An 18,613-nucleotide genomic window follows, 5' to 3' on the forward strand; every position below is an offset into this window, starting at 1 on the left:
CCAGTTTTTTAGTGATTGAAGTACGGCAGAAAGGACAGTTTTTCACTTCGCAATCGCATCTGACGCCAGCGCTGTGTCGTCTATGTGATCGGGGAGATTTCAAATTAATTCTCATTACGTTTGCCATTGCTTTGCAGTTGCATTCGAAGATCGGGGCAGGTAAACTCACGCGTATGCTGTCAGAGGCTTACGGGTGAGAAAATTTCGTTAAGTTCAAAGGCCTAGCCCCTGATTTGATTGAGATTGAGATTCGAAATTACGTAACTGATATAGTACGTTTCCGTCTTGAAATACTTCTGAAACAATGCAGTAATTTCACATTGTTCATTCAAATAAAAGAATAGCATCAAATTCTTGTTGTTATACATTTCAGAGAAACATTTTTCTTACACTTCCTTTTATTTCCGAAGTTCGCGTTTCTGCCCATTAACTCTCACAGCGGCAATTCCGAGAAAATCTCGTTTTTTAAAAACTCTTTCATTTAAATCCCGAACCCACCTAGCTCTGTGCAGAGAGCTTTGCCTGATAACATCTTTCCCCCCTTCCGTCGTATCAATCAACTGTCAATGGGTGGAATCAGCTTTTGTTCAAAGGTAGATAACAGGAGAGGGATGGTTTATTTCCCATGTTTTCGGAGATATGCGTATATATTACCTTTCTTGTTTTTTTTGCCAGATGATTTCAAACAGATATATATTCACAAATATTTAGGATTCCTCACTACCCTGTGCACTGAAATATTTCATGCTTTTAATTTCATCCAGGTGGTTCAAGCATAGCGAAATTAATTTTTGTTTAACCGAAAATTTGCCGTCCTTCAAACTCTGTTGCTCTGTGCAGTTCAGTCACGCCTACATACGGCTATGTTTTCAGTTACGGTGAAACTTTGGATTACGAGTGATTCGCAAGACGAGGAAAATTTGTTAACCAACTTTTTTTTTTAAATATTATTATTATTCTTGATTTCGAGGGAGGAGAAGCATTTATCACTGCACGAGATTGAAAAAAAAAAAAAAATTCTTCTTGAAAACAGGTGGCAATTTCTAGAAGGTTTAGTGATTTCCACTATGACAGGTACAATGCAGATGAAGAGAAATTTTAGAAACCGCTTAAAGGGTTAATACCCAGAAAGTATCTTTCCTTAAAAAATAGTAATTGTTGTTTTGAAAGTCGCAAAATAGCGGAGTATGACACACGCCCATTTACGTGTATGTTATATCCCGCTCTGCCGTGGCATTAAATCGGGATCTTACCCCTTCAAGCGTTTTTTTTTATCATCCTGATTATAAGTGCCACATTTATTTTCATCCTTTTATTTTCTCCACATTATAAGTGCCACAGTGGAAATCACTAAACCCTCCCAGAAATTTCAACCTATTTTCAAGAAGAATATTTTTTCAGATTTTGTGGGATAATATTTCCTTCCCCGAAAAACCTATAATAATAATATAAAAAAAACAAGGAAGAGGAATACTCTACCTTTTTCTACAATTTATTATGTACGCACATGCCTATACTACTATGAACAAAAGCTGACTCCGCCCACTAGCTACAGATCCGGTCGACAGATTGGGGGGGGGGGCAATGAAAACATGTTTAAAGATGAAGCCAACAATAAAACTATCTGAACTCGTCATTGTCAAAATGAGAAAGTATCAAGGACGCGAGATATTTCGTGATTGCCAAAATAAAGTTCATCAAGTGAGGCGAGATATCTCGTCGTTGCCGCTGTAATGGTTAATGCCGGGTGATTTCAAACAGATTCACCAATGTTTAGGATTCTTCACTACCCTGTGCACTGAAATATTTCATGCTTTTATTTTCATTTAGGTGGTACAAGCATAGCGAAATTATTTTTTGTTTAGCCGAAAATTTTCCGTCCTTTAAACTCTGTTGCTCTGTGGAGTTCAGTCATGTCTACATACGGCTACGTTTTCAGTTACGGTGAAACTTTGGATTACGAGTGATTCGCAAGACGAGGAAAATTTTTTAACCAAATTTTGACTCGATTAAAAAGCGACGTCACGCACAAGACGAACAAAAATTTTAGAATTTTTTTCAACAGATTTTGACATGATAAAGGAGATATCTCTAATAATACAAGTACTACGCATACCAAAGATTCCTGGATGAGCACTAGCTTTGCTTATTCATCTTGTCTGTCGAGCGTCACGTATATAGCCGGATCAACACCCGAACTGCTACGTAGCTTCAACCCGGGCTAAAACCGGTTTTGAGGTGTGGTACAGCGTTGACTATTTCAATGGTCGATTTTGCGTATCCTGGCCAATAGAACCGGTTTCGCGCAACTCAAAATCATGTAGAGCGACAAAGGTCTGGACCCGGCTTAATCACAACCAAAGCGGTTCAAGATCTTTAATACAGCTTTTTGACCACAACTGAAAAGTCGGAAATTCACTCCGAATTCTCCCACTGCGGACAACACCGTCTTGACGAGTTAAAAGACCCAGGCTTAAGCAGTTTTCGGGACTCCATTCGGTTTTTGTGTTATCGTATATATTCGTGCATAAGCCGAGCTTTTTTTGTTCAGAAAGTCCTTTATAAATTGGAAGGGTCGGCTTATATACGGGTCAGTTTTTGAGGGAGGGAAGAAAATTCAGCCCGAGTTTCATCAACCCCTCTGTCCCTCTATAGAGAAGTGCGTTAATTCTGGTTCGCAAAGTAGGTTCAACTCGGCTCACAAAAACCATGTTTCAGCATCATGGGGGTCCTCTGGTCTAGCTTTACACCAAGACTACCAACAAGTTGGACACGGAATTCATGATAAATGCTATTCAAGGTCATCTAAGGCCCCCCCCCTCATGCACCAAGAGGCCCACGGGCAGTGCCTAGATGAGCTCCTGCATGAAGACGGTCCAACGTCATCAAAGGGGTTTCTAAAAAAAGTATCAATTACACGGCACTATAGTTTCAAAACTTTGTGGCTTGCGAACGGTAGCCATTTTTTCCATCCGGCCGGCAGACCGAACATTTTGTGCAACCGTGCCTTTTTTCCCATTCTGCAGCCTTTGATACGATGGAAAAAAGAAGTTTTAATGCTGTCTCGTAAAGTGGGGAGTGAGTAAATTGGGAGGAGAAAAAATATATTTTGAAGATTTTGATAATTTTTTTCATTGTATAAAAAACTTTTATATCTTAGAAATATAAATTTTTTCCTCCAAAATGTGTCTTCTTGTTTTTTAGGATCGGTTTTCACATGGATATCCAATTTTATACAGTTTCCGTGGTCCTCAAGTTGGGGGGGGGTCGGCTTATACACGAGTACATACGATATGTCTCTTCGTTTTGCATATTAATGTTCTGCTTGACCTCCTTGGTGCTTACTATGTTAGATACTTTTTCGAAGAAGTTACCTAAAGCAGTCCAAGAGCCCAGGGCCGTCATTCGACCTGGGGGGGGGGACCAAGTAATTTTTCTGCGGTCCCTAACATGCTGGACGTGCCTACCCACCCATTTACATGCTTAATCTCGAAAATTTGAACCTAATCTCATTATTATGATGAGCCCCTCTGCACTCGAGGCCCCGGGATCATGTCTGGGTGGGTCCCCATGCGTTAAGACGGCACTGATAGAGCTCACAGCAGGCATAGAGAGCGTTGATCTGTATCTGTGTGTATCGAGACTTTATTCTATTAGTTTAAGGAAAGACGAAATTGAAAATCGTATTGTATGCGTACGTGTATTATTGAAACATTTCAATACATTATGAGGGGACCCTTGTTTCATTTGGGCCCATTCGTTTGATGTCACTTACTATGGAAGTAGCATTCATAGCACCAACCATGGAAGTCTCACTCTCGTGGTGGGTGCTAACGTAAGCAAAAATTCCAAAGTGAACCCCCCCCCCTTCCGTTCTTCTCTCAATATCATTCAGGAAATACTCCGGCCTTCGATATAAGATATAAAAATACATTAATTTAAAATGTATCAGCCTCACTGCATAATGGTTGAAAATTGGCGATTGTCGACTGAGCCTAGACGGTGTACAGTTTAGAAGCTTAAAAGCAATCAATACATCTTTCAAAAAAAGTCTTGACTGGCGTAAATTCTTGGGGTGCTCGGTCTTTGGGTGCTCGAGCACCCGCAGCAATCCCGGCTCCGACACCACTGAATGCTCCAAATTACGAGCATAAACAATCGCGGAACAAGTTATGTTCGTAAATCGATGTTCCGGTGCAATCGAAAACTGTATTTCTTTTACAAATGTAAATTTGGAGTAATATTTATAGAAATAATCAAAGATACTTTCCTGAAATTTCAATTTCCCACCTTTAAAAATTAATTAAATTTTCCAATTTTGAAAGTCGTTTCTAACGGAAAATTGATTAGTGTTTTAGCGTTTCGCATTTCAACTTTTCATATCAGTTCAGTTTGCACTTCCCCCCCCCCCTTCAATGACCGCGTTCCCCTCAAACCCGTTACTGATTTGATGTTGAATTTTAAATAGCTGACAAATATATCGCCGCATTATTTCCGATAATCGAAGATTGAAGTACCGATGAAGAAAATTTTTGTAGAAATTGGATTGCGTTTTAATTTATTCAATAAAAACGCAATTCATTGTCTACAAAAATTCAAAATACGTGCAGTTATCATGTTTGGCATTTGGGAGTTTTCCGCTAAAGAAAAATGACAGAAAATATATTCGTATTTTGAAAATTACCTCTAACAATAATTACACCCACCAGTATGAATCAACAAAGATCCCTTGAATGGATTTTCCCTGTTTTGTATAATGTACGTATTTTCAATGTGATGAATAAAATACAGTTGTAGAAATAAGACTCAGAAACGAATGGAAATGGATGCGAAGGCAAATTTATTTCACGCTATATGTTCGAAATCCGTTTACTTCTTCTTGCTGCAGCTCATCCTGCTTCGGCTGCATCTGCAGTTGACTCCGATGGCGTTGCATTGGCATATGACGCAATCGTCGCAGCATCTTCTGTCGCTTGGTGAAGTAGACCAAGCTGATTGTGCACATTCTTCCCACCAACCGGCGCACACACTGCGTAAGAAAAGAAAAAAATCACTAGAAAATATTCGACGTACATGCGGTGTTTTTCTTCAAACCTTAAAGGGGAAATGTGAAAAAGCAAAATTAAAACTGCGCCGAGAACGTTTTTGTTGCGGGAAATTTCAAAACTTATACTGTATCAGGAATATATGATATTCTTGAACTGTATCAGAGGTTCCCAATTTTGGGGGTGCCTGGACCCACAGGAGTCCATGGGTTGTATTGTATTGGTGAATTATGAAACAAAATTCATGTAATATTGGAAAAAATAATATTAAACAAATTACTTGGAAGGAAACGTTTCAATTAAGTTAACGCGCACAAGGTCCGCTGCAACGTCGGTAGACTGCAATAGCAATATTATTATGATTTGACAAACATTGTACTAATGGTGACGTCACTCAAATCAGAGTATAAGACGTTGTTTTAGGTCTTTCGCAGTCCATTAGATGCTATCGCATTTACCAATGCTGGATAGAATGCCCGCCATTGTCCGAGAACATTCTTGCTGTTAGATGAATTTAGTTCCCGCTGCTCTGCCATAAAGGGGGAGGGACCATGGCAAACACCATTATTTCCGGGGGTCCATGTCAGAACAGCAAGATCTTTGTGGGGGGTCTGCGACTAAAAGTGGGGTTTATGGCAGAACACCAAGTTTTCTGGTTCTGGTGGGGGGGGGGGGCTGTACCACGACTAAAAGTATTTGGGAACCGCTGAACTATATGAATGAAATAATAAACTAAAGTCATATCACCAGTCTTTACTTGTATACGGCACATATGTGGCTCAAAATGAGTAAATCCTGATTGTTTGAAGACAGAAGAGTCTTCATGTACATTTGAATGTCGATCAGAAGTCAAAACTTTGATATGTAAATCTAAAACGTAATTATTCAGTTATGCAATGATTTGTATGGATATCTCTTTTGATACATATTTGTTTTCATTCTGACGGGCTCTGACTAGACTAATGCTACTTAACTGTACATGCACCTCCTGCGCATTCCTCTAATTTCTAACGAATTGGTACGTGCAGGAACGTGTTGTGTATGTGCGTGGTCCTAACGTATTTATGTCGTTAGAATTATGCTTGTTTCAGGTTATGCTGGTGTTGCCATCTTTCTTCCATACTTAAGTCAGAATACTCTGACTAGATTGGGAACACGAAATAAAAAAAATCATGTAAATGAGACATACCCACGGCTTTCTTCAGCTTTGCTTTCAACAACTTCATCTGAAAATGAAGGGAAAAATCCGTCAGATTCCAATATCGCTTGACCTTACATTGCAACAAAATTATATATTTTTCTGGCTACAATTAAAAAAAAAATCAGTTTTATCTGAAGTTAATAGTCGTAATGATGTCTGGAAAAAAAAAGTGTAGTTCCGTATCACAACACGAACATCCCATCTACAATTTGCAATGCATTTTGCGATATTTATTTGAGATTTCAGTTATTTTTCTGCGAATGGGTCGTTGCATCAGAAAGTAGACATAACGGCAGAATCACACCTTTGTTTTAGAACTCAATCTAAACAATCCTGAACGGAGTATTCTGTTGGTGCAATTGACAATTGGATTCGATTGACCCTCGTCCATTTTATCTACGTTTCGCATAAGCGCTACCGGTTTATCATAATTTTGTTGAAATGAGATTTTTTTTGACGGTTTTATTTGATTGACCCTTTCTAAGGCCGCAAGAGGTATATTTCCCACCAGATCCGTCAATTTTCAAATGCCCATGGTGAGCTGTTTTACCACCTCTCATTAAAGTTGCCATCTATTAATAACTTCAGAAACAAAATAATAATAATAATTTATCAAAATAATCTAAAAAATTAATTAATTAAAAAAATTAATTTCATTGAATAAGCTAAATTAATTTATTTTCGTAAATCAAACTCAACCCATCCAAAAAATATTTTAATGTACCATTACTAACAAAAATGGGCCTTTAAAAGATTAAATGATTTAATGAATCTTGAGGAAGGAATGAGATGCTATTCACAGAACAATGATACCGCAGTCTTAACATTTCATTATGTGTAATATTTAAACTGACCTTATCAAAAATATTGCCAAAGTGGACTTTTTCTCATTAAGTACAAATATGAGGAAAAATTCTTAGCAGTATTATTTGATGAAGATTAAGAGAACCGATCTTAGTGTTTTTTCAATATACCATCTTATACTGCTTCGCATTATAGTTAAATTATAGTAAAGCTTATCGTTCAAGTCGGTTCCTATTTGATATATATGCTAAATTTGTGGCGACGATAGATCTAAAATTGTAGATTTGTATAGAGAACATACGCAAACACACAGAAAAACAATTTTATATATTCCTCATTATAAATTCACAGAAAATATACTATTACACTGCTCAAAAAATAAATAAATAAAATTTTCATGTTCTTAAGGAAATTCTAATGGTTTTAGGAGGGGGGGGGGTAGATTGGGGCTGCTGATTCCAACCTGGCATTGATTTTGTCAGATTGGTTCTAGTTTTTGAGAAATTCAATAGTAATACATGAGCAGCGCACAAATCACATTGCTTAGAGCAGTGGTCGGCAAACTCATTAGTCAAAAGAGCCAAATATCAACAGTACGACGATTGAAATTTCTTCTGAGAGCCAAATTTTTCAAACTTAAACTATATAGGTAGATACATTGTTATTAACTTAATTAAGGTACTCCTCAGCTGGCCTTTGCTAAAAATGTCCTCGATCTGATTGAGGTACGTTCGCTGAGGTCAACCGCTTCCAACTCTCCCATCCACACTCGTCTTGTATACTTGTTTCGTCTATCTCCTTTCGTTCATCCTCTCTCTCTCTATATATCCAAACCATCTCAACAAACCTTTTTCAATCCTCGACACTACATCGACTTTCCCTCCACAACGTTCCCTCTAAAATTAACTTAATAAACTTTACTTAAAGTTTATTATTATTATTATTATTAATAAATTATTATTATTAAAGTTATTATTCAATGTTTTCCTTAGTATGGAAAACATTGCACGTCCCCCCACCCCCCATGTTCTGAGAGGAGACTCGTCTTTTGCGTCTATCTACCCCGAGTACTTTAGGAAAAAAACCTTGTTTTCGACAATTTTTTCCGGAAGTTTCCAGTTCCGACTGATCGCGGAAGAGTCACGAGACAGCAGCGTCAGGCTTTCACTCTTTTTTTTCCGCACAAAAACCCATGAAAAAGATTACTCACTTGGGAGGGGAGGGGAAGGGAGCGAGAACAAAATGGCCAAAATGCGTGTCTAAACATGATTTTGCAAAAATCTGGAATTTTTGTGCGCACGTGGTATTTTGTGGAAGAGCCACATTCACTGGGCCAAAGAGCCGCATGTGGCTCGCGAGCCGCGGTTTGCCGACCATTGGCTTAGAATAGGCGTAATCTCATGAACTAGAGCCAATTCGGCTCAAAATTTTCTAATTTCGCTCTATATTCTTTTTTTTAGCCAAAAAAAAAAAAGCCAGATTCGGAATCAGCGACCCAAAATCTCTGAAATACCTTTGCCAATGATGTACTACCTGTATTTATAACGCACAGTTTCAATGTGGTGGCCACTGTAATGGTCGAGTGGTCATAGTGACGGAACTCGAATCGCGGGGCGGGTTCAAGCCCCAATGTCACCACAGTGGTGGTCGGCTGAAGTTGGTTTTCTGTGGTCCCCAACTTCAAGGCTCTGATGCTGGCCGATCTCCCCGTTAAATGTCTCGCCACAGAGAGCAAAAGGTCTGCAACAGTGCAAGTATTCAGTCATTACACTTCACTCCACTTCTGAAATATAGATGGCAGCACTGTAATATAAAAACAACACTAGATACGCACTGTGACTGATAGGTAGACACACTTAGACTTGCGGCACAACTCACTAGGTAGTGAATTGCCCATGGCGATAGATCTGAGTTGTGCTCGGCTTGAAAAAAAAAAGTTTCAATGTGATTTTTGTATGCTGCTTATGGTATTACTATTGAAATTTAATTTTCAATTTATCTCAAAAACTAGAGCCAATCTGGAAAAACAAATGCCAGATCTGGAATCAGCGCCCCTAAAATTACTGAAATAGCTTTGAGAACAAAATCAGTGGTGAGCAGTGTTATCACTCGTAGTACCACGATTTACTTAACAAAAAGTGTCCTCGATACCGAACAAGAAGAAATTGTTTTGTTTGTTTTGAACGAGTATATACTTACTGTTGCTGTTTTCTGCATAAGCATTCACCATCACCACCAACAGAACACTCAACGCTAGCATGAGCTTCATCTCTGTGATTGGACAAAAAAATAAAAGACATATACGATTGTTTCCAATTAATTTCAGTATTTTTTATCGTAATACTTTCAAGTTATTACAAGTTGCTATACCAAATATATATATATATACACCCTGTATATATATACCTTTTGCCTGTATATATAGACTTTTTGCCCATCCTGTATATATATATATATATATATATACAGGGTGGGCAAAAAGTCCACACATAGAAACTTTAAAATTTCATAAAAACCGGAAAAATTACCGAAATAAAAAACGGATTGCAGGGTTGAGAACGCTCGGTCACGGGAATTTTTTCAAGACAGGAAAATATATATCGTTTATTACAACAGTATGTGTTCCACATGACAACCACCACCACAGGGGATAACACATTATCGCACATTATACAACCAACACATTATGTGGTGGTGGTGGTCATGTGGAGCACATAGGCCTACTGCTGTAATAAACGATTTGGAGATATTTTGTTCGTTATTTGCATATCTTTTCTTTGACTTGTGTACGTCAGCGGCACCTATCGGCTGTAGTTTATTATCACCTGTATCGGCTGTATAGTTATATATTCTTTTTCCTGTCTTGAAAAAATTCCCGTGACCCCGATGCTATCCCTGCAAATTGTATTTTATTTCGGTTATTTTTCCGGTTTTTATTCATTTTAAAAGTTTCTACGCACTTTTTGCCCATCCTGTATATACTTAAAAGTTTTAAATGAGGTATAGTATTATGATGTTTCCATTTTTGAATATAGCTTGAATTTACGCTATATATTCAATGCTGATAAAATCCATGAAAATTAGTTATAAAAAAAATATTTTGCCCAAACATTTAAAAGATTACGTGGCTAAATGTAATTACTTAATGGTTTCGGTACTACAATTAACAAAAACTAGCGAAGTTGATAGATTAATCAAATGTTTACTCTCGTGCCTCGTTGGGAGATTGTGGATGTAATAGAGAGTTGCTTGAAACACCAGACTGGCTCACCCGGCATCTTTAAGCGAAAGCCAGTATTATTATGTGGCCATAGCCAATCGTAAGGTGCCTTAATAAAGGATACTTTTGAGCAAAGAACTTCACTTTTACCACACACCAACTCCGGTCATATATCGTCATACGGCAATTTCTAACCAATGGAGTTGGGTGGGAAATGAAGGCGTCACCTATCGGCGGTCACCCCAGGCTCGGTAGGACTTGTTTCTCATATTCTTGCGGGATTCGAATCCGGGGACCTTGACGGTAACCTTCATAGTGGAAGACGAGCATCGTACCACAGCACCACTCGGGTGCAAGAGCAAAGCACTGGTTTGCTACTCAAGTTATGGCTCCGAAATCATTGAAAAAAAAGGGAGCAGGGTAGGGATTATAGCGACTGGCTATAGCGATAACACTATTGCTCAAAGATGTTGGATTGAGAGCCTGATATTTCAAGGACTATAGCGAATCGCTCTTCCCTATCTCGCTATTAAAGTGTTTCGGAGACATCACTTAACGAGGCAAACCTGTTTTCTTTTCAAAGATGGACGACGATTCCACATTTTTTTGGTCTTTTTGATAATAAAATATCTCACCGTCCCTGTCCAGCGCCGTCTTGAGAGCAGCATCACGGGCCCTCCGGGCCAAACTATTTTTCTCCCTACCTGACTAGAAATGCCTGCCTACCAATTAACATGCTTACACTGGAAAATTTGAACCGGATCGCCTTTCATGAGGCCCGGGTGGGCCCATGCACGGCACTGTCCCTATCTGATTTGTGGAATTCAAAAATTCGTGTTACACCATTTAGGGGAGTCACTGTTCAAATCATCGATTCATGAACGATCCCAAAGGCAATTAACAAGAATAATTTTTCAGTGGAGAGGAAATGATTTCATGTCACACTAGCATATGAATAAATAATGACCCAAAAGATAAATAAACTTGTATAAAAAACTAAAGAAATATATATATATTTTTGATTATCCGACATAGATATTCTTGAATACATGAATAAAATCGATTCCACGGCACTCGAAGACTTCATGCTTTATATTTTTACAGCTAATCCAGATTTCAGATTAATTTCAATGATTTAGTCGCGTCATTACTCTTTGTCGCTTATCCCGGGTTGAGTGCTCTCTTTTATGCAGATTAATTTCAATTTAATTTTTATTTTTTCTTATTCCTTAAATAATATTTTCCAATTAAGAAAACAGAGAATTCTCATCTTTGATGATAATTGAAAAAATAATAATATTTTCTTTTTTCGTATAAAAGAGGATATTGTGTGTGTGCAACAATAAATGCACACGAATTGCAATTTTGAGCTTAGGCGTAACCTTGTATAAATTTTAACATTAATATTAATAACAGCTGAATGTTTCGCATTTATGAAAGAGAAAATAAATCTTCGAAGCGGTTACGGATAGGAATGAAACTCACTTGATGTCCCTTTGGCTTTAATCGGTGGGAGCAGATCCTAAAAGGCATTGAGAAGATTCATGCCTTATATAAAAAATTACATAGGATTGAATACAATTGATTGCGTTCAGTGAAGGAGGGGAAAAATGACATGAAAAACATGCGTGTCGTAAATCGTTTCAAGTTGTTGTGTTTGTTTGAGGATCACAAATGTATCTCTGTCACGGCTGCCAGACTCGCAGGTGCGCGTGTCATTCCATTTAGTCATTAACAAAAGCCGCACCGCTTGTTGACTGAAGTTCCTACATCTACTCAACCCGAAAGGATTTACATAGGATACTGTTGAACCTCCATAACGGACACACTTCCCGTTAGCGGACACTTTTGAAAACATGAAATTTCATGGGTGATTTTCGACATGTTATAAGGAAATAACATGTTAAAAAATGTGTCATATCCGTTAATTTCCAAGTGTTTCTGTGAGTGGATTGAATATTTTTAGAAGTTTTATTTGATTTTTCAAAAGGTGTATAAAAACCTTATTATATTAAAAACACAATAGCATCTCTCACATTAGTCGGGGATATTTTGCGCAATGTGGATGGCCATGCTAAAGTATGTGTCTTTAAAATAAGATCTTTGGACGGTAGAACTGAGATGTTGATATATAATCACATGGGGTCATATTAATATCTTCTTTAAGGAGGGGCAGATTAAATTACTGAGTCTAAGTATTGATAAAAGTCCCATCTCCATCAATCACCGCGTTTTATTCTTTGGTAAATCTACTGAATATGAATGTAAATTACAGAATTGAAACTTTTCCAAAATCATTGATCTCAAAGATCCCAACCCTTTTGCACGTTTTTTTTTTTTATGAAATTTTTTGTATAAATATTTTGTCCAACGATATGCAGATTCAACTGTATAGGCTGTCCAAAATTGTTTGCACAGCGGATATATCTGCAGCCGATGACTTCAGAAACATAGTTCCAATTATAAAAATTTTCAAAATAACATGCAGTTATTTCAAATCTTAAAATGTGTTTGAGGGTTTGTAAAAAAAATGAAGAAATTAACCTTTTATACAGTCTTCGTGTGCTAAAAATTCCAATTACTGAAACGTAAGTCCAGCTCTGGAAAATCACTTGCAAAAAATTTCATATTTTTAGATGCAATTTTCATAAAAATACAAATACAAAGGCCGCAACAAGCAAATTTCCCAACGAGGTGGCTAATAAAAAGATGTCCATAAAAATATTTCTAATATACATTGGATTTTGAATTTATCTGTTCAAGGACCAATTTGGTCAAACTGCGCCAAGAAAAGACCATATTTCTAATATACAGAAACTCAATATAAAAGCATATACATAAAAAAGAAAAATATTACGGATGTCTTATACAAGTGTGGACAGCTTCTCGATTTATCCCACTGTGTCTATCGTACTTCTTTTTAGACGTGCCAATTGTGTTATAATTCACGACTTCCGGAGGTAAGCTATTCCATTTATTGACAACCCTGTTAGAGACAAGATCCCTGCGACACCATAATCTGGAATTGTTCCTTACTAAACAGTACTGGTGTACCCTTGTCGAAGCAGTTGACTGGCGGTGTATCTCTTGGCCCATCCTATCCATTCCGTTGAAAATTTTAAATACTTCGATCATGCCCCCCCCCCAAAAAAAAAAATCTGCGTTCTTTCAATGTAAACATATTCAAAAAATGAAGTCCCTCTTCATAACTCAAGCCCAGTGTGCCAACAAGGACACGCGTAGTTCTCTACACCCCTTCAACCAAGTCTATGTCCCTCTGTATACAGGTATGGTCTCCAAAACCTTACGGCATACTCCAGTCTAGGACGAACTAAGAGTCGGAAAAGCAAAAGAATGACTGTAGAATGCAAAGATACCTTCTTAAGAATGAAACCGAGCATTCTATTCGATTTTTTGACCACCGCTGAACAATGTTCCGAACACCTAAGCCGCTCGTCAAAGAGAATTCCCAAATCAGTGACTCTAGTTGCATCCGGGATATAGTAACACCATTAAATTTTATGTTTTTCTTAGCAATAAATAAAAATTACTTTTTTTGACAATTGTTTTGATAATTATTACAGAAGTTTTACAACTTTATATTTAATTTAATTTTCACAATTTGTGAACCACACACTCGACACATTCGATCATTGGTGATCGAATCGATATCTTCGCTAATATTGCATTTAAAAATAGATAACTTTTTGTAAATCTTCCGAGGCCATCAAAAATAATTTCATGTTTCTAAGTGCAATATTTGCTGAGATATTTTTGAATTCAAAAAACAGTAGAAAAGTTGGGAAAGAACAGCATAAACTGACGGACAACGATCCTTTCCCTAATATAATGTTGTTCATTCCCAACTTTTCTCCAATTTTTGAATTCAAATATATCAACGAATATTGCACTTGCAAACATGGAAATGTTTCCAACTTTTCAGTTGGAAGTTGTAGCAGAAGGGGACCGTATAAAAACTTGGATTTTTCATTTTACGAGACATTTTCACTCTCGAAGCGGATACAAGGTGAATTTTGAACATATTTTGAGCATTTTTTTGAATTGGAACCATACCTCTACGACGATTGATCGATGAGATAAAGGCCGGATTAGGCCTTATAGGATACCCTGTATACAGTCGTCACTCGTTTTTACGAACCCGCACGAACTTATTATTAGTTCGTACGGGTCGAGTACTTATTATTAGTTCGTAAAATCGAGATTTCGTAAATTGGAGAGTCGATGAAAAAAGTGCAGGAAATAAAAAATGAGTTAGTTTTCAAATTTATTGATGATTTTCAAACCAAATCGCTTATATTGATTGGTTTATCGCAAAGTTTTGGTAAATATAGGATTCCATGGAATTGATGTGGGACAAAATTCCTCTTCCCTCAAATATTTTTGTGATAGTGGAACGAGAGCTGCTTCTCTGTTTTGTTGACACTGCGATTTGCGATGAGGAAAATAGACGAACAGCAGTTGACCGAAGGAGAGTTCGATAGACTCCGAAATGGCCTTATCAACAAGCTACTGGAGCGGTTCTCAAACTTTTTGACTCGCAGAGAAAGTTTTCGTCTAGAATTTCTATGGCAAAGGGAACGCCACTTTTTAAAAATTTATTTATTAAATTTTTACTGATTTATTTTGTTTTCCTGGAACGTCCATGCAGCCCCTGAGAAAAACACACGTGCTGCACATGAAGCAGAGGTTGAGGACTGAGCTATCATGCTATTTCTCAAAACACTAGTTCATCCAATCATACTACTAATACTAAACCGAGCATGTACCTCGTACACATTACTCTGACAAAATTTCTAACGAATCGGTGCATGTCGGAACGTGTTGTGTTAGTGCGTATTATATGCATGTATTTATGCTGTTAGACTTGCGCTTGTTTCGTGTTCTTGCTAGTGTTGTCATCTGTGTTCCATATTTTTAAGAAAGATGATAAATGCTTGAATTTTTATGTTATGTAAGTATCATGTTGAAGGCCTGCTTGCTCACTTCGGAGAGACTTTTTTCAAATGGAAGACCGACTCGCATTCACGTCTGGAAGTTGTGAAACAGCAGAAAACCAACTTCAGCCGACCACCACTGTGCGTCAACGAGGTTCGAACATGGATCCTTACGATGAGAGTCCAGCAACCAATCATATTGCACAAAGAGGGAATTACCCTGTCAATGCATCTTCACTTCGTGGTCAACAATCGAACTCTCTTTCTGACATGTGTCCGCGAAACACATGCATGTTGGTCACCACAAATTTTTATGTGAAAACTCTCTACCCCCTCCTCTTACTCTGTTTTCTCTTAAAACACGTTGAACGTCCGAATTGAAATTTACTTTTTACTAAACGAGTTCAGAGACGGTTGGAAGAGATTAAAATAATCGGGAATAAAATAGCAGAAGAAAAACGACGTCCGTAAAATATCGAATTAATAGAAATTAGACTTCTTTAAATAGAGCGAATTTTGACATTAGCTCTATGGCATGCTGTTTGGGACAGAGGACCAGTTCGTAAAAAGGAGCGTGTTCGTAAATTGGAGGTTCTTAAAATTGAGCGTTTACTGAATGTTTCCGAGATCGCGTATGATTTTGTTTGCTCATGAAAAAGATACAAAATCAGTTTTGTTGATGATGGACATGCTGTAACGTTGTCAGGTATGACTGGCAGCTGTGCAATGTCAGATACACGTGCTGATTTGATGGTAATATTTCCGTAATCGTGTCTAAGACTTACTGAAAACGTTCTCGCCGTTTCCGTCAAAAAAAAATTGACATTATTTTCTTTTTTTTCCGCAAACAATAAAAGAAATTGGAAATTCTCGTTAGTTTTATAAAATATATTTAAGAACGATCAGTCTAGGAATTAGTATCAATTCGTTAAACGAGTGGGATTTAGGGCTTTGCCACATGTAGACTACACAAATCTAAAACTGTATTGAAAGTACTTATTTAGCCTTATTGATATTTCCTTTGGATCACATGTGTTTCAGCACGGCACTCCTGTCGTGGCTCAGCGGTTCAAAAATACTTTCAGTCGTGGACCCAAATTTATAGCAGCAGAAATTACAGCCATCTAACGACGAGAATAATCTCAAACAATGGCGGAATTTCTTCGAGTCGTAATAAATTTGACGTAAGAACAATGCGGTGTAGTGGACAGTACAATTTTTGTCAAATCATAATAATATTACTATTGCAGTCTACCAACGTCGCAGCGGTGCTTTTGCGCGTTAATTTAATTAAAAACCTTTCTTTTTAACTAATTTATTTATAACTTTTTAATCTTTTTAATTCTGCTATTGGGCCGCGAACCAATTCCAATCGGGGGTTCAAGAACCACCGATTGGGAATCGCTGTTCTAATTGATGTCTCATATTCTCGGAAACCTCAAATCATTCACACTTTTAATTCTTCTGCTCATTGCAGGCGCTTATGGTAAAACATTCGAAATTACTTGCGAATTCATTTTTGCCTGATTTTATAAATTACTCTTCATACGACTAGATCAGAATCGGAAAGCAAATTTCCATATTATGTGAATAAATTAAGTCTTTTTCTTTTCTTTCAGAAATACGAGAAATGAAGTTTTTTTTTAGCGTTTGCTTTGTTAGTGGTTGTTGTCGTTACGGCCCTTGGTATGTGCTTAACATATTTTTACAAATTATTGAAAAATAATTGAAGATTCATAATGTGTGGAAGTTTAGTAAAACGGGGATAATATCAGTCTATATCCATGACAAAATTCACGTGAATTAATGAAATTCCTGAAATTGGTATTGCCAAGTTCACAAACTTATAACGATATGATACTACGCTATGCAAGCTGAGACCAAGGTATTCGAATCATTCAAGAAAATTTATTTCATTATAAATGCTCTTATAAGCTTTTGAGCATCATTATTTATTAAATGTTCTTCATGCTAATTTATTTAATTTCTAAAAATTAATATCTATAAAAGTAATTATTTTTTGCATAGATGAAAATTTTGACAGAGCACCTATGGTTGAAGAAAGAGAAGAAGAAACAGCCATGGGCATGAAAACTGCAGAGGCACGGTAAGATCGATTACCTACATAATGGGCAACGATTTAACACTCTTCTGCTATTAATATTCTGTGATTATTATTGATTCAATATAAGAAAATAATGAATTGAAACACATGGCTATTATGAAATGCACGTATAACCACTCATTGTTTGTAAAACGACCATCGTCATTGACTGCTCCCATCGTCTATTCAAAGTATGACATTCTTTGCAAGTTTGTTGTTGTTTTTGCAACTTTGATGTCGATACAACGAGGTCGTTATAACTGAGTGTGACTGTATATTAGCATACCCATGCCGTTGAGACAGGTATTACATAGACTGGAAAGGGGAAAATTTTTGTGTTCTCACTAATTAATGTATGTGTAATGGGATAATTACTGTAGATTTGTTGCCCACGTTAATGTTTTCGGATTTTAATAGGTAATAGAGGGAATAACTACAGTACTGTTATCAGTCATATTTTACTGCAATCTTCACATAGTAAATCCACGCCGCTCAATGAGATCACATCGGGATTCGGGGTTTGTGATAGTAATAACCAAACGATAACTGTATCCGAAAAAATCCCTTTCGCAAGTACGGTGACCGCTAAAATTCCAATTTTTTTTATGAAGTCATTATGAAGCGTTAGATTTGAAAGTATCTAATATGTATATCATGAAAACGTGATAACAATACCCAAATGATAACATTATCCGTAATTTTAATATGTGTCGTCGATTGTATAAAAAATGCTGGCTCTATTTCTTGACTCTTTACATAATCTAGTTCTTTGAAACATCTGATTTATTTACTTGTTCTCCAGAACATGCGTTAAAGAAGGAGCTCCATGTAACAACGGTGAAACGTGCTGTCCGAAATGTTTCGAGTGCGAATGTAACACGAGGTGGGGACCAGGATGCTATTGCACAAACGATACGTGCAAAAGCCGCGAAGAGAAAGAAGAATGAACAACCATCCGCGTTTCTTGCATTGGATTACATTTGGATTAGAACTCCGAAATTCGAAAAATAAAAGTGACTGAAGAAAATTAAATTTTTTTTCATTGCTTTTTCCGTATAATACTGCACATATACGTATCTCAACGAAAACTAACATATAGAAAAAATAAACCGGATGAAATGTTTAACTCTTCATTAATAGAAGTGTTTAATTTGTTTTGAAAACAGGGACAAACAGAAACTTAAATCTATTTGTCAAAACAAACGGATTTAAGTTTCACGAAGTGATCACTCACTTCGTTATCATATTTTCCTTTTTAAGCAAAAACATAAAACTTTTTTTTTG

General features: G+C 37.0%; 1 protein-coding gene and 1 long non-coding RNA gene across 2 annotated transcripts; one reads left to right on the top strand and one right to left on the bottom strand.

The window, feature by feature from the left end:
- Positions 1-4,823: 4,823 nt before the first annotated feature.
- Positions 4,824-11,894, bottom strand: LOC149076538 (U1-plectoxin-Pt1c-like). Its single transcript, XM_089244122.1, has 4 exons — positions 11,756-11,894; positions 9,250-9,321; positions 6,235-6,271; positions 4,824-5,029 (listed from the first exon to the last, which is right to left on the bottom strand). The coding sequence occupies exons 2-4, from the start codon at positions 9,317-9,319 to the stop codon at positions 4,870-4,872; spliced, it is 267 nt and encodes an 88-aa protein (XP_089100248.1). The 5' UTR covers positions 9,320-9,321; positions 11,756-11,894; the 3' UTR covers positions 4,824-4,869.
- A 183-nt stretch (positions 11,895-12,077) lies between these two features.
- Positions 12,078-18,341, top strand: LOC149076539 (uncharacterized). The gene is made up of 3 exons (XR_016193948.1): positions 12,078-12,213; positions 17,254-17,332; positions 18,132-18,341. It is a non-coding gene; the product is annotated as an uncharacterized LOC149076539 (long non-coding RNA).
- The last annotated feature ends 272 nt before the right edge of the window (positions 18,342-18,613 follow it).

Source organism: Pholcus phalangioides, unplaced genomic scaffold (genome assembly GCF_987345545.1).
Source record: "Pholcus phalangioides strain wild (caught in Gottingen) unplaced genomic scaffold, Ppha-v1.0 ptg000015l_1, whole genome shotgun sequence".
NCBI lineage: Eukaryota > Metazoa > Arthropoda > Arachnida > Araneae > Pholcidae > Pholcus > Pholcus phalangioides.

Bases quoted from the DNA above. Each gene is read 5' to 3' on its own strand.
- LOC149076538 (XM_089244122.1), bottom strand. From the start codon at position 9,319: ATGAAGCTCATGCTAGCGTTGAGTGTTCTGTTGGTGGTGATGGTGAAT. The intron at 6,272-9,249 runs GTAAGTATATAC...CTTCATTTTCAG, and splicing joins TTATGCAGAAAACAGCAACA to ATGAAGTTGTTGAAAGCAAA. The intron at 5,030-6,234 runs GTATGTCTCATT...TTTCTTACGCAG, and splicing joins AAAGCTGAAGAAAGCCGTGG to TGTGTGCGCCGGTTGGTGGG.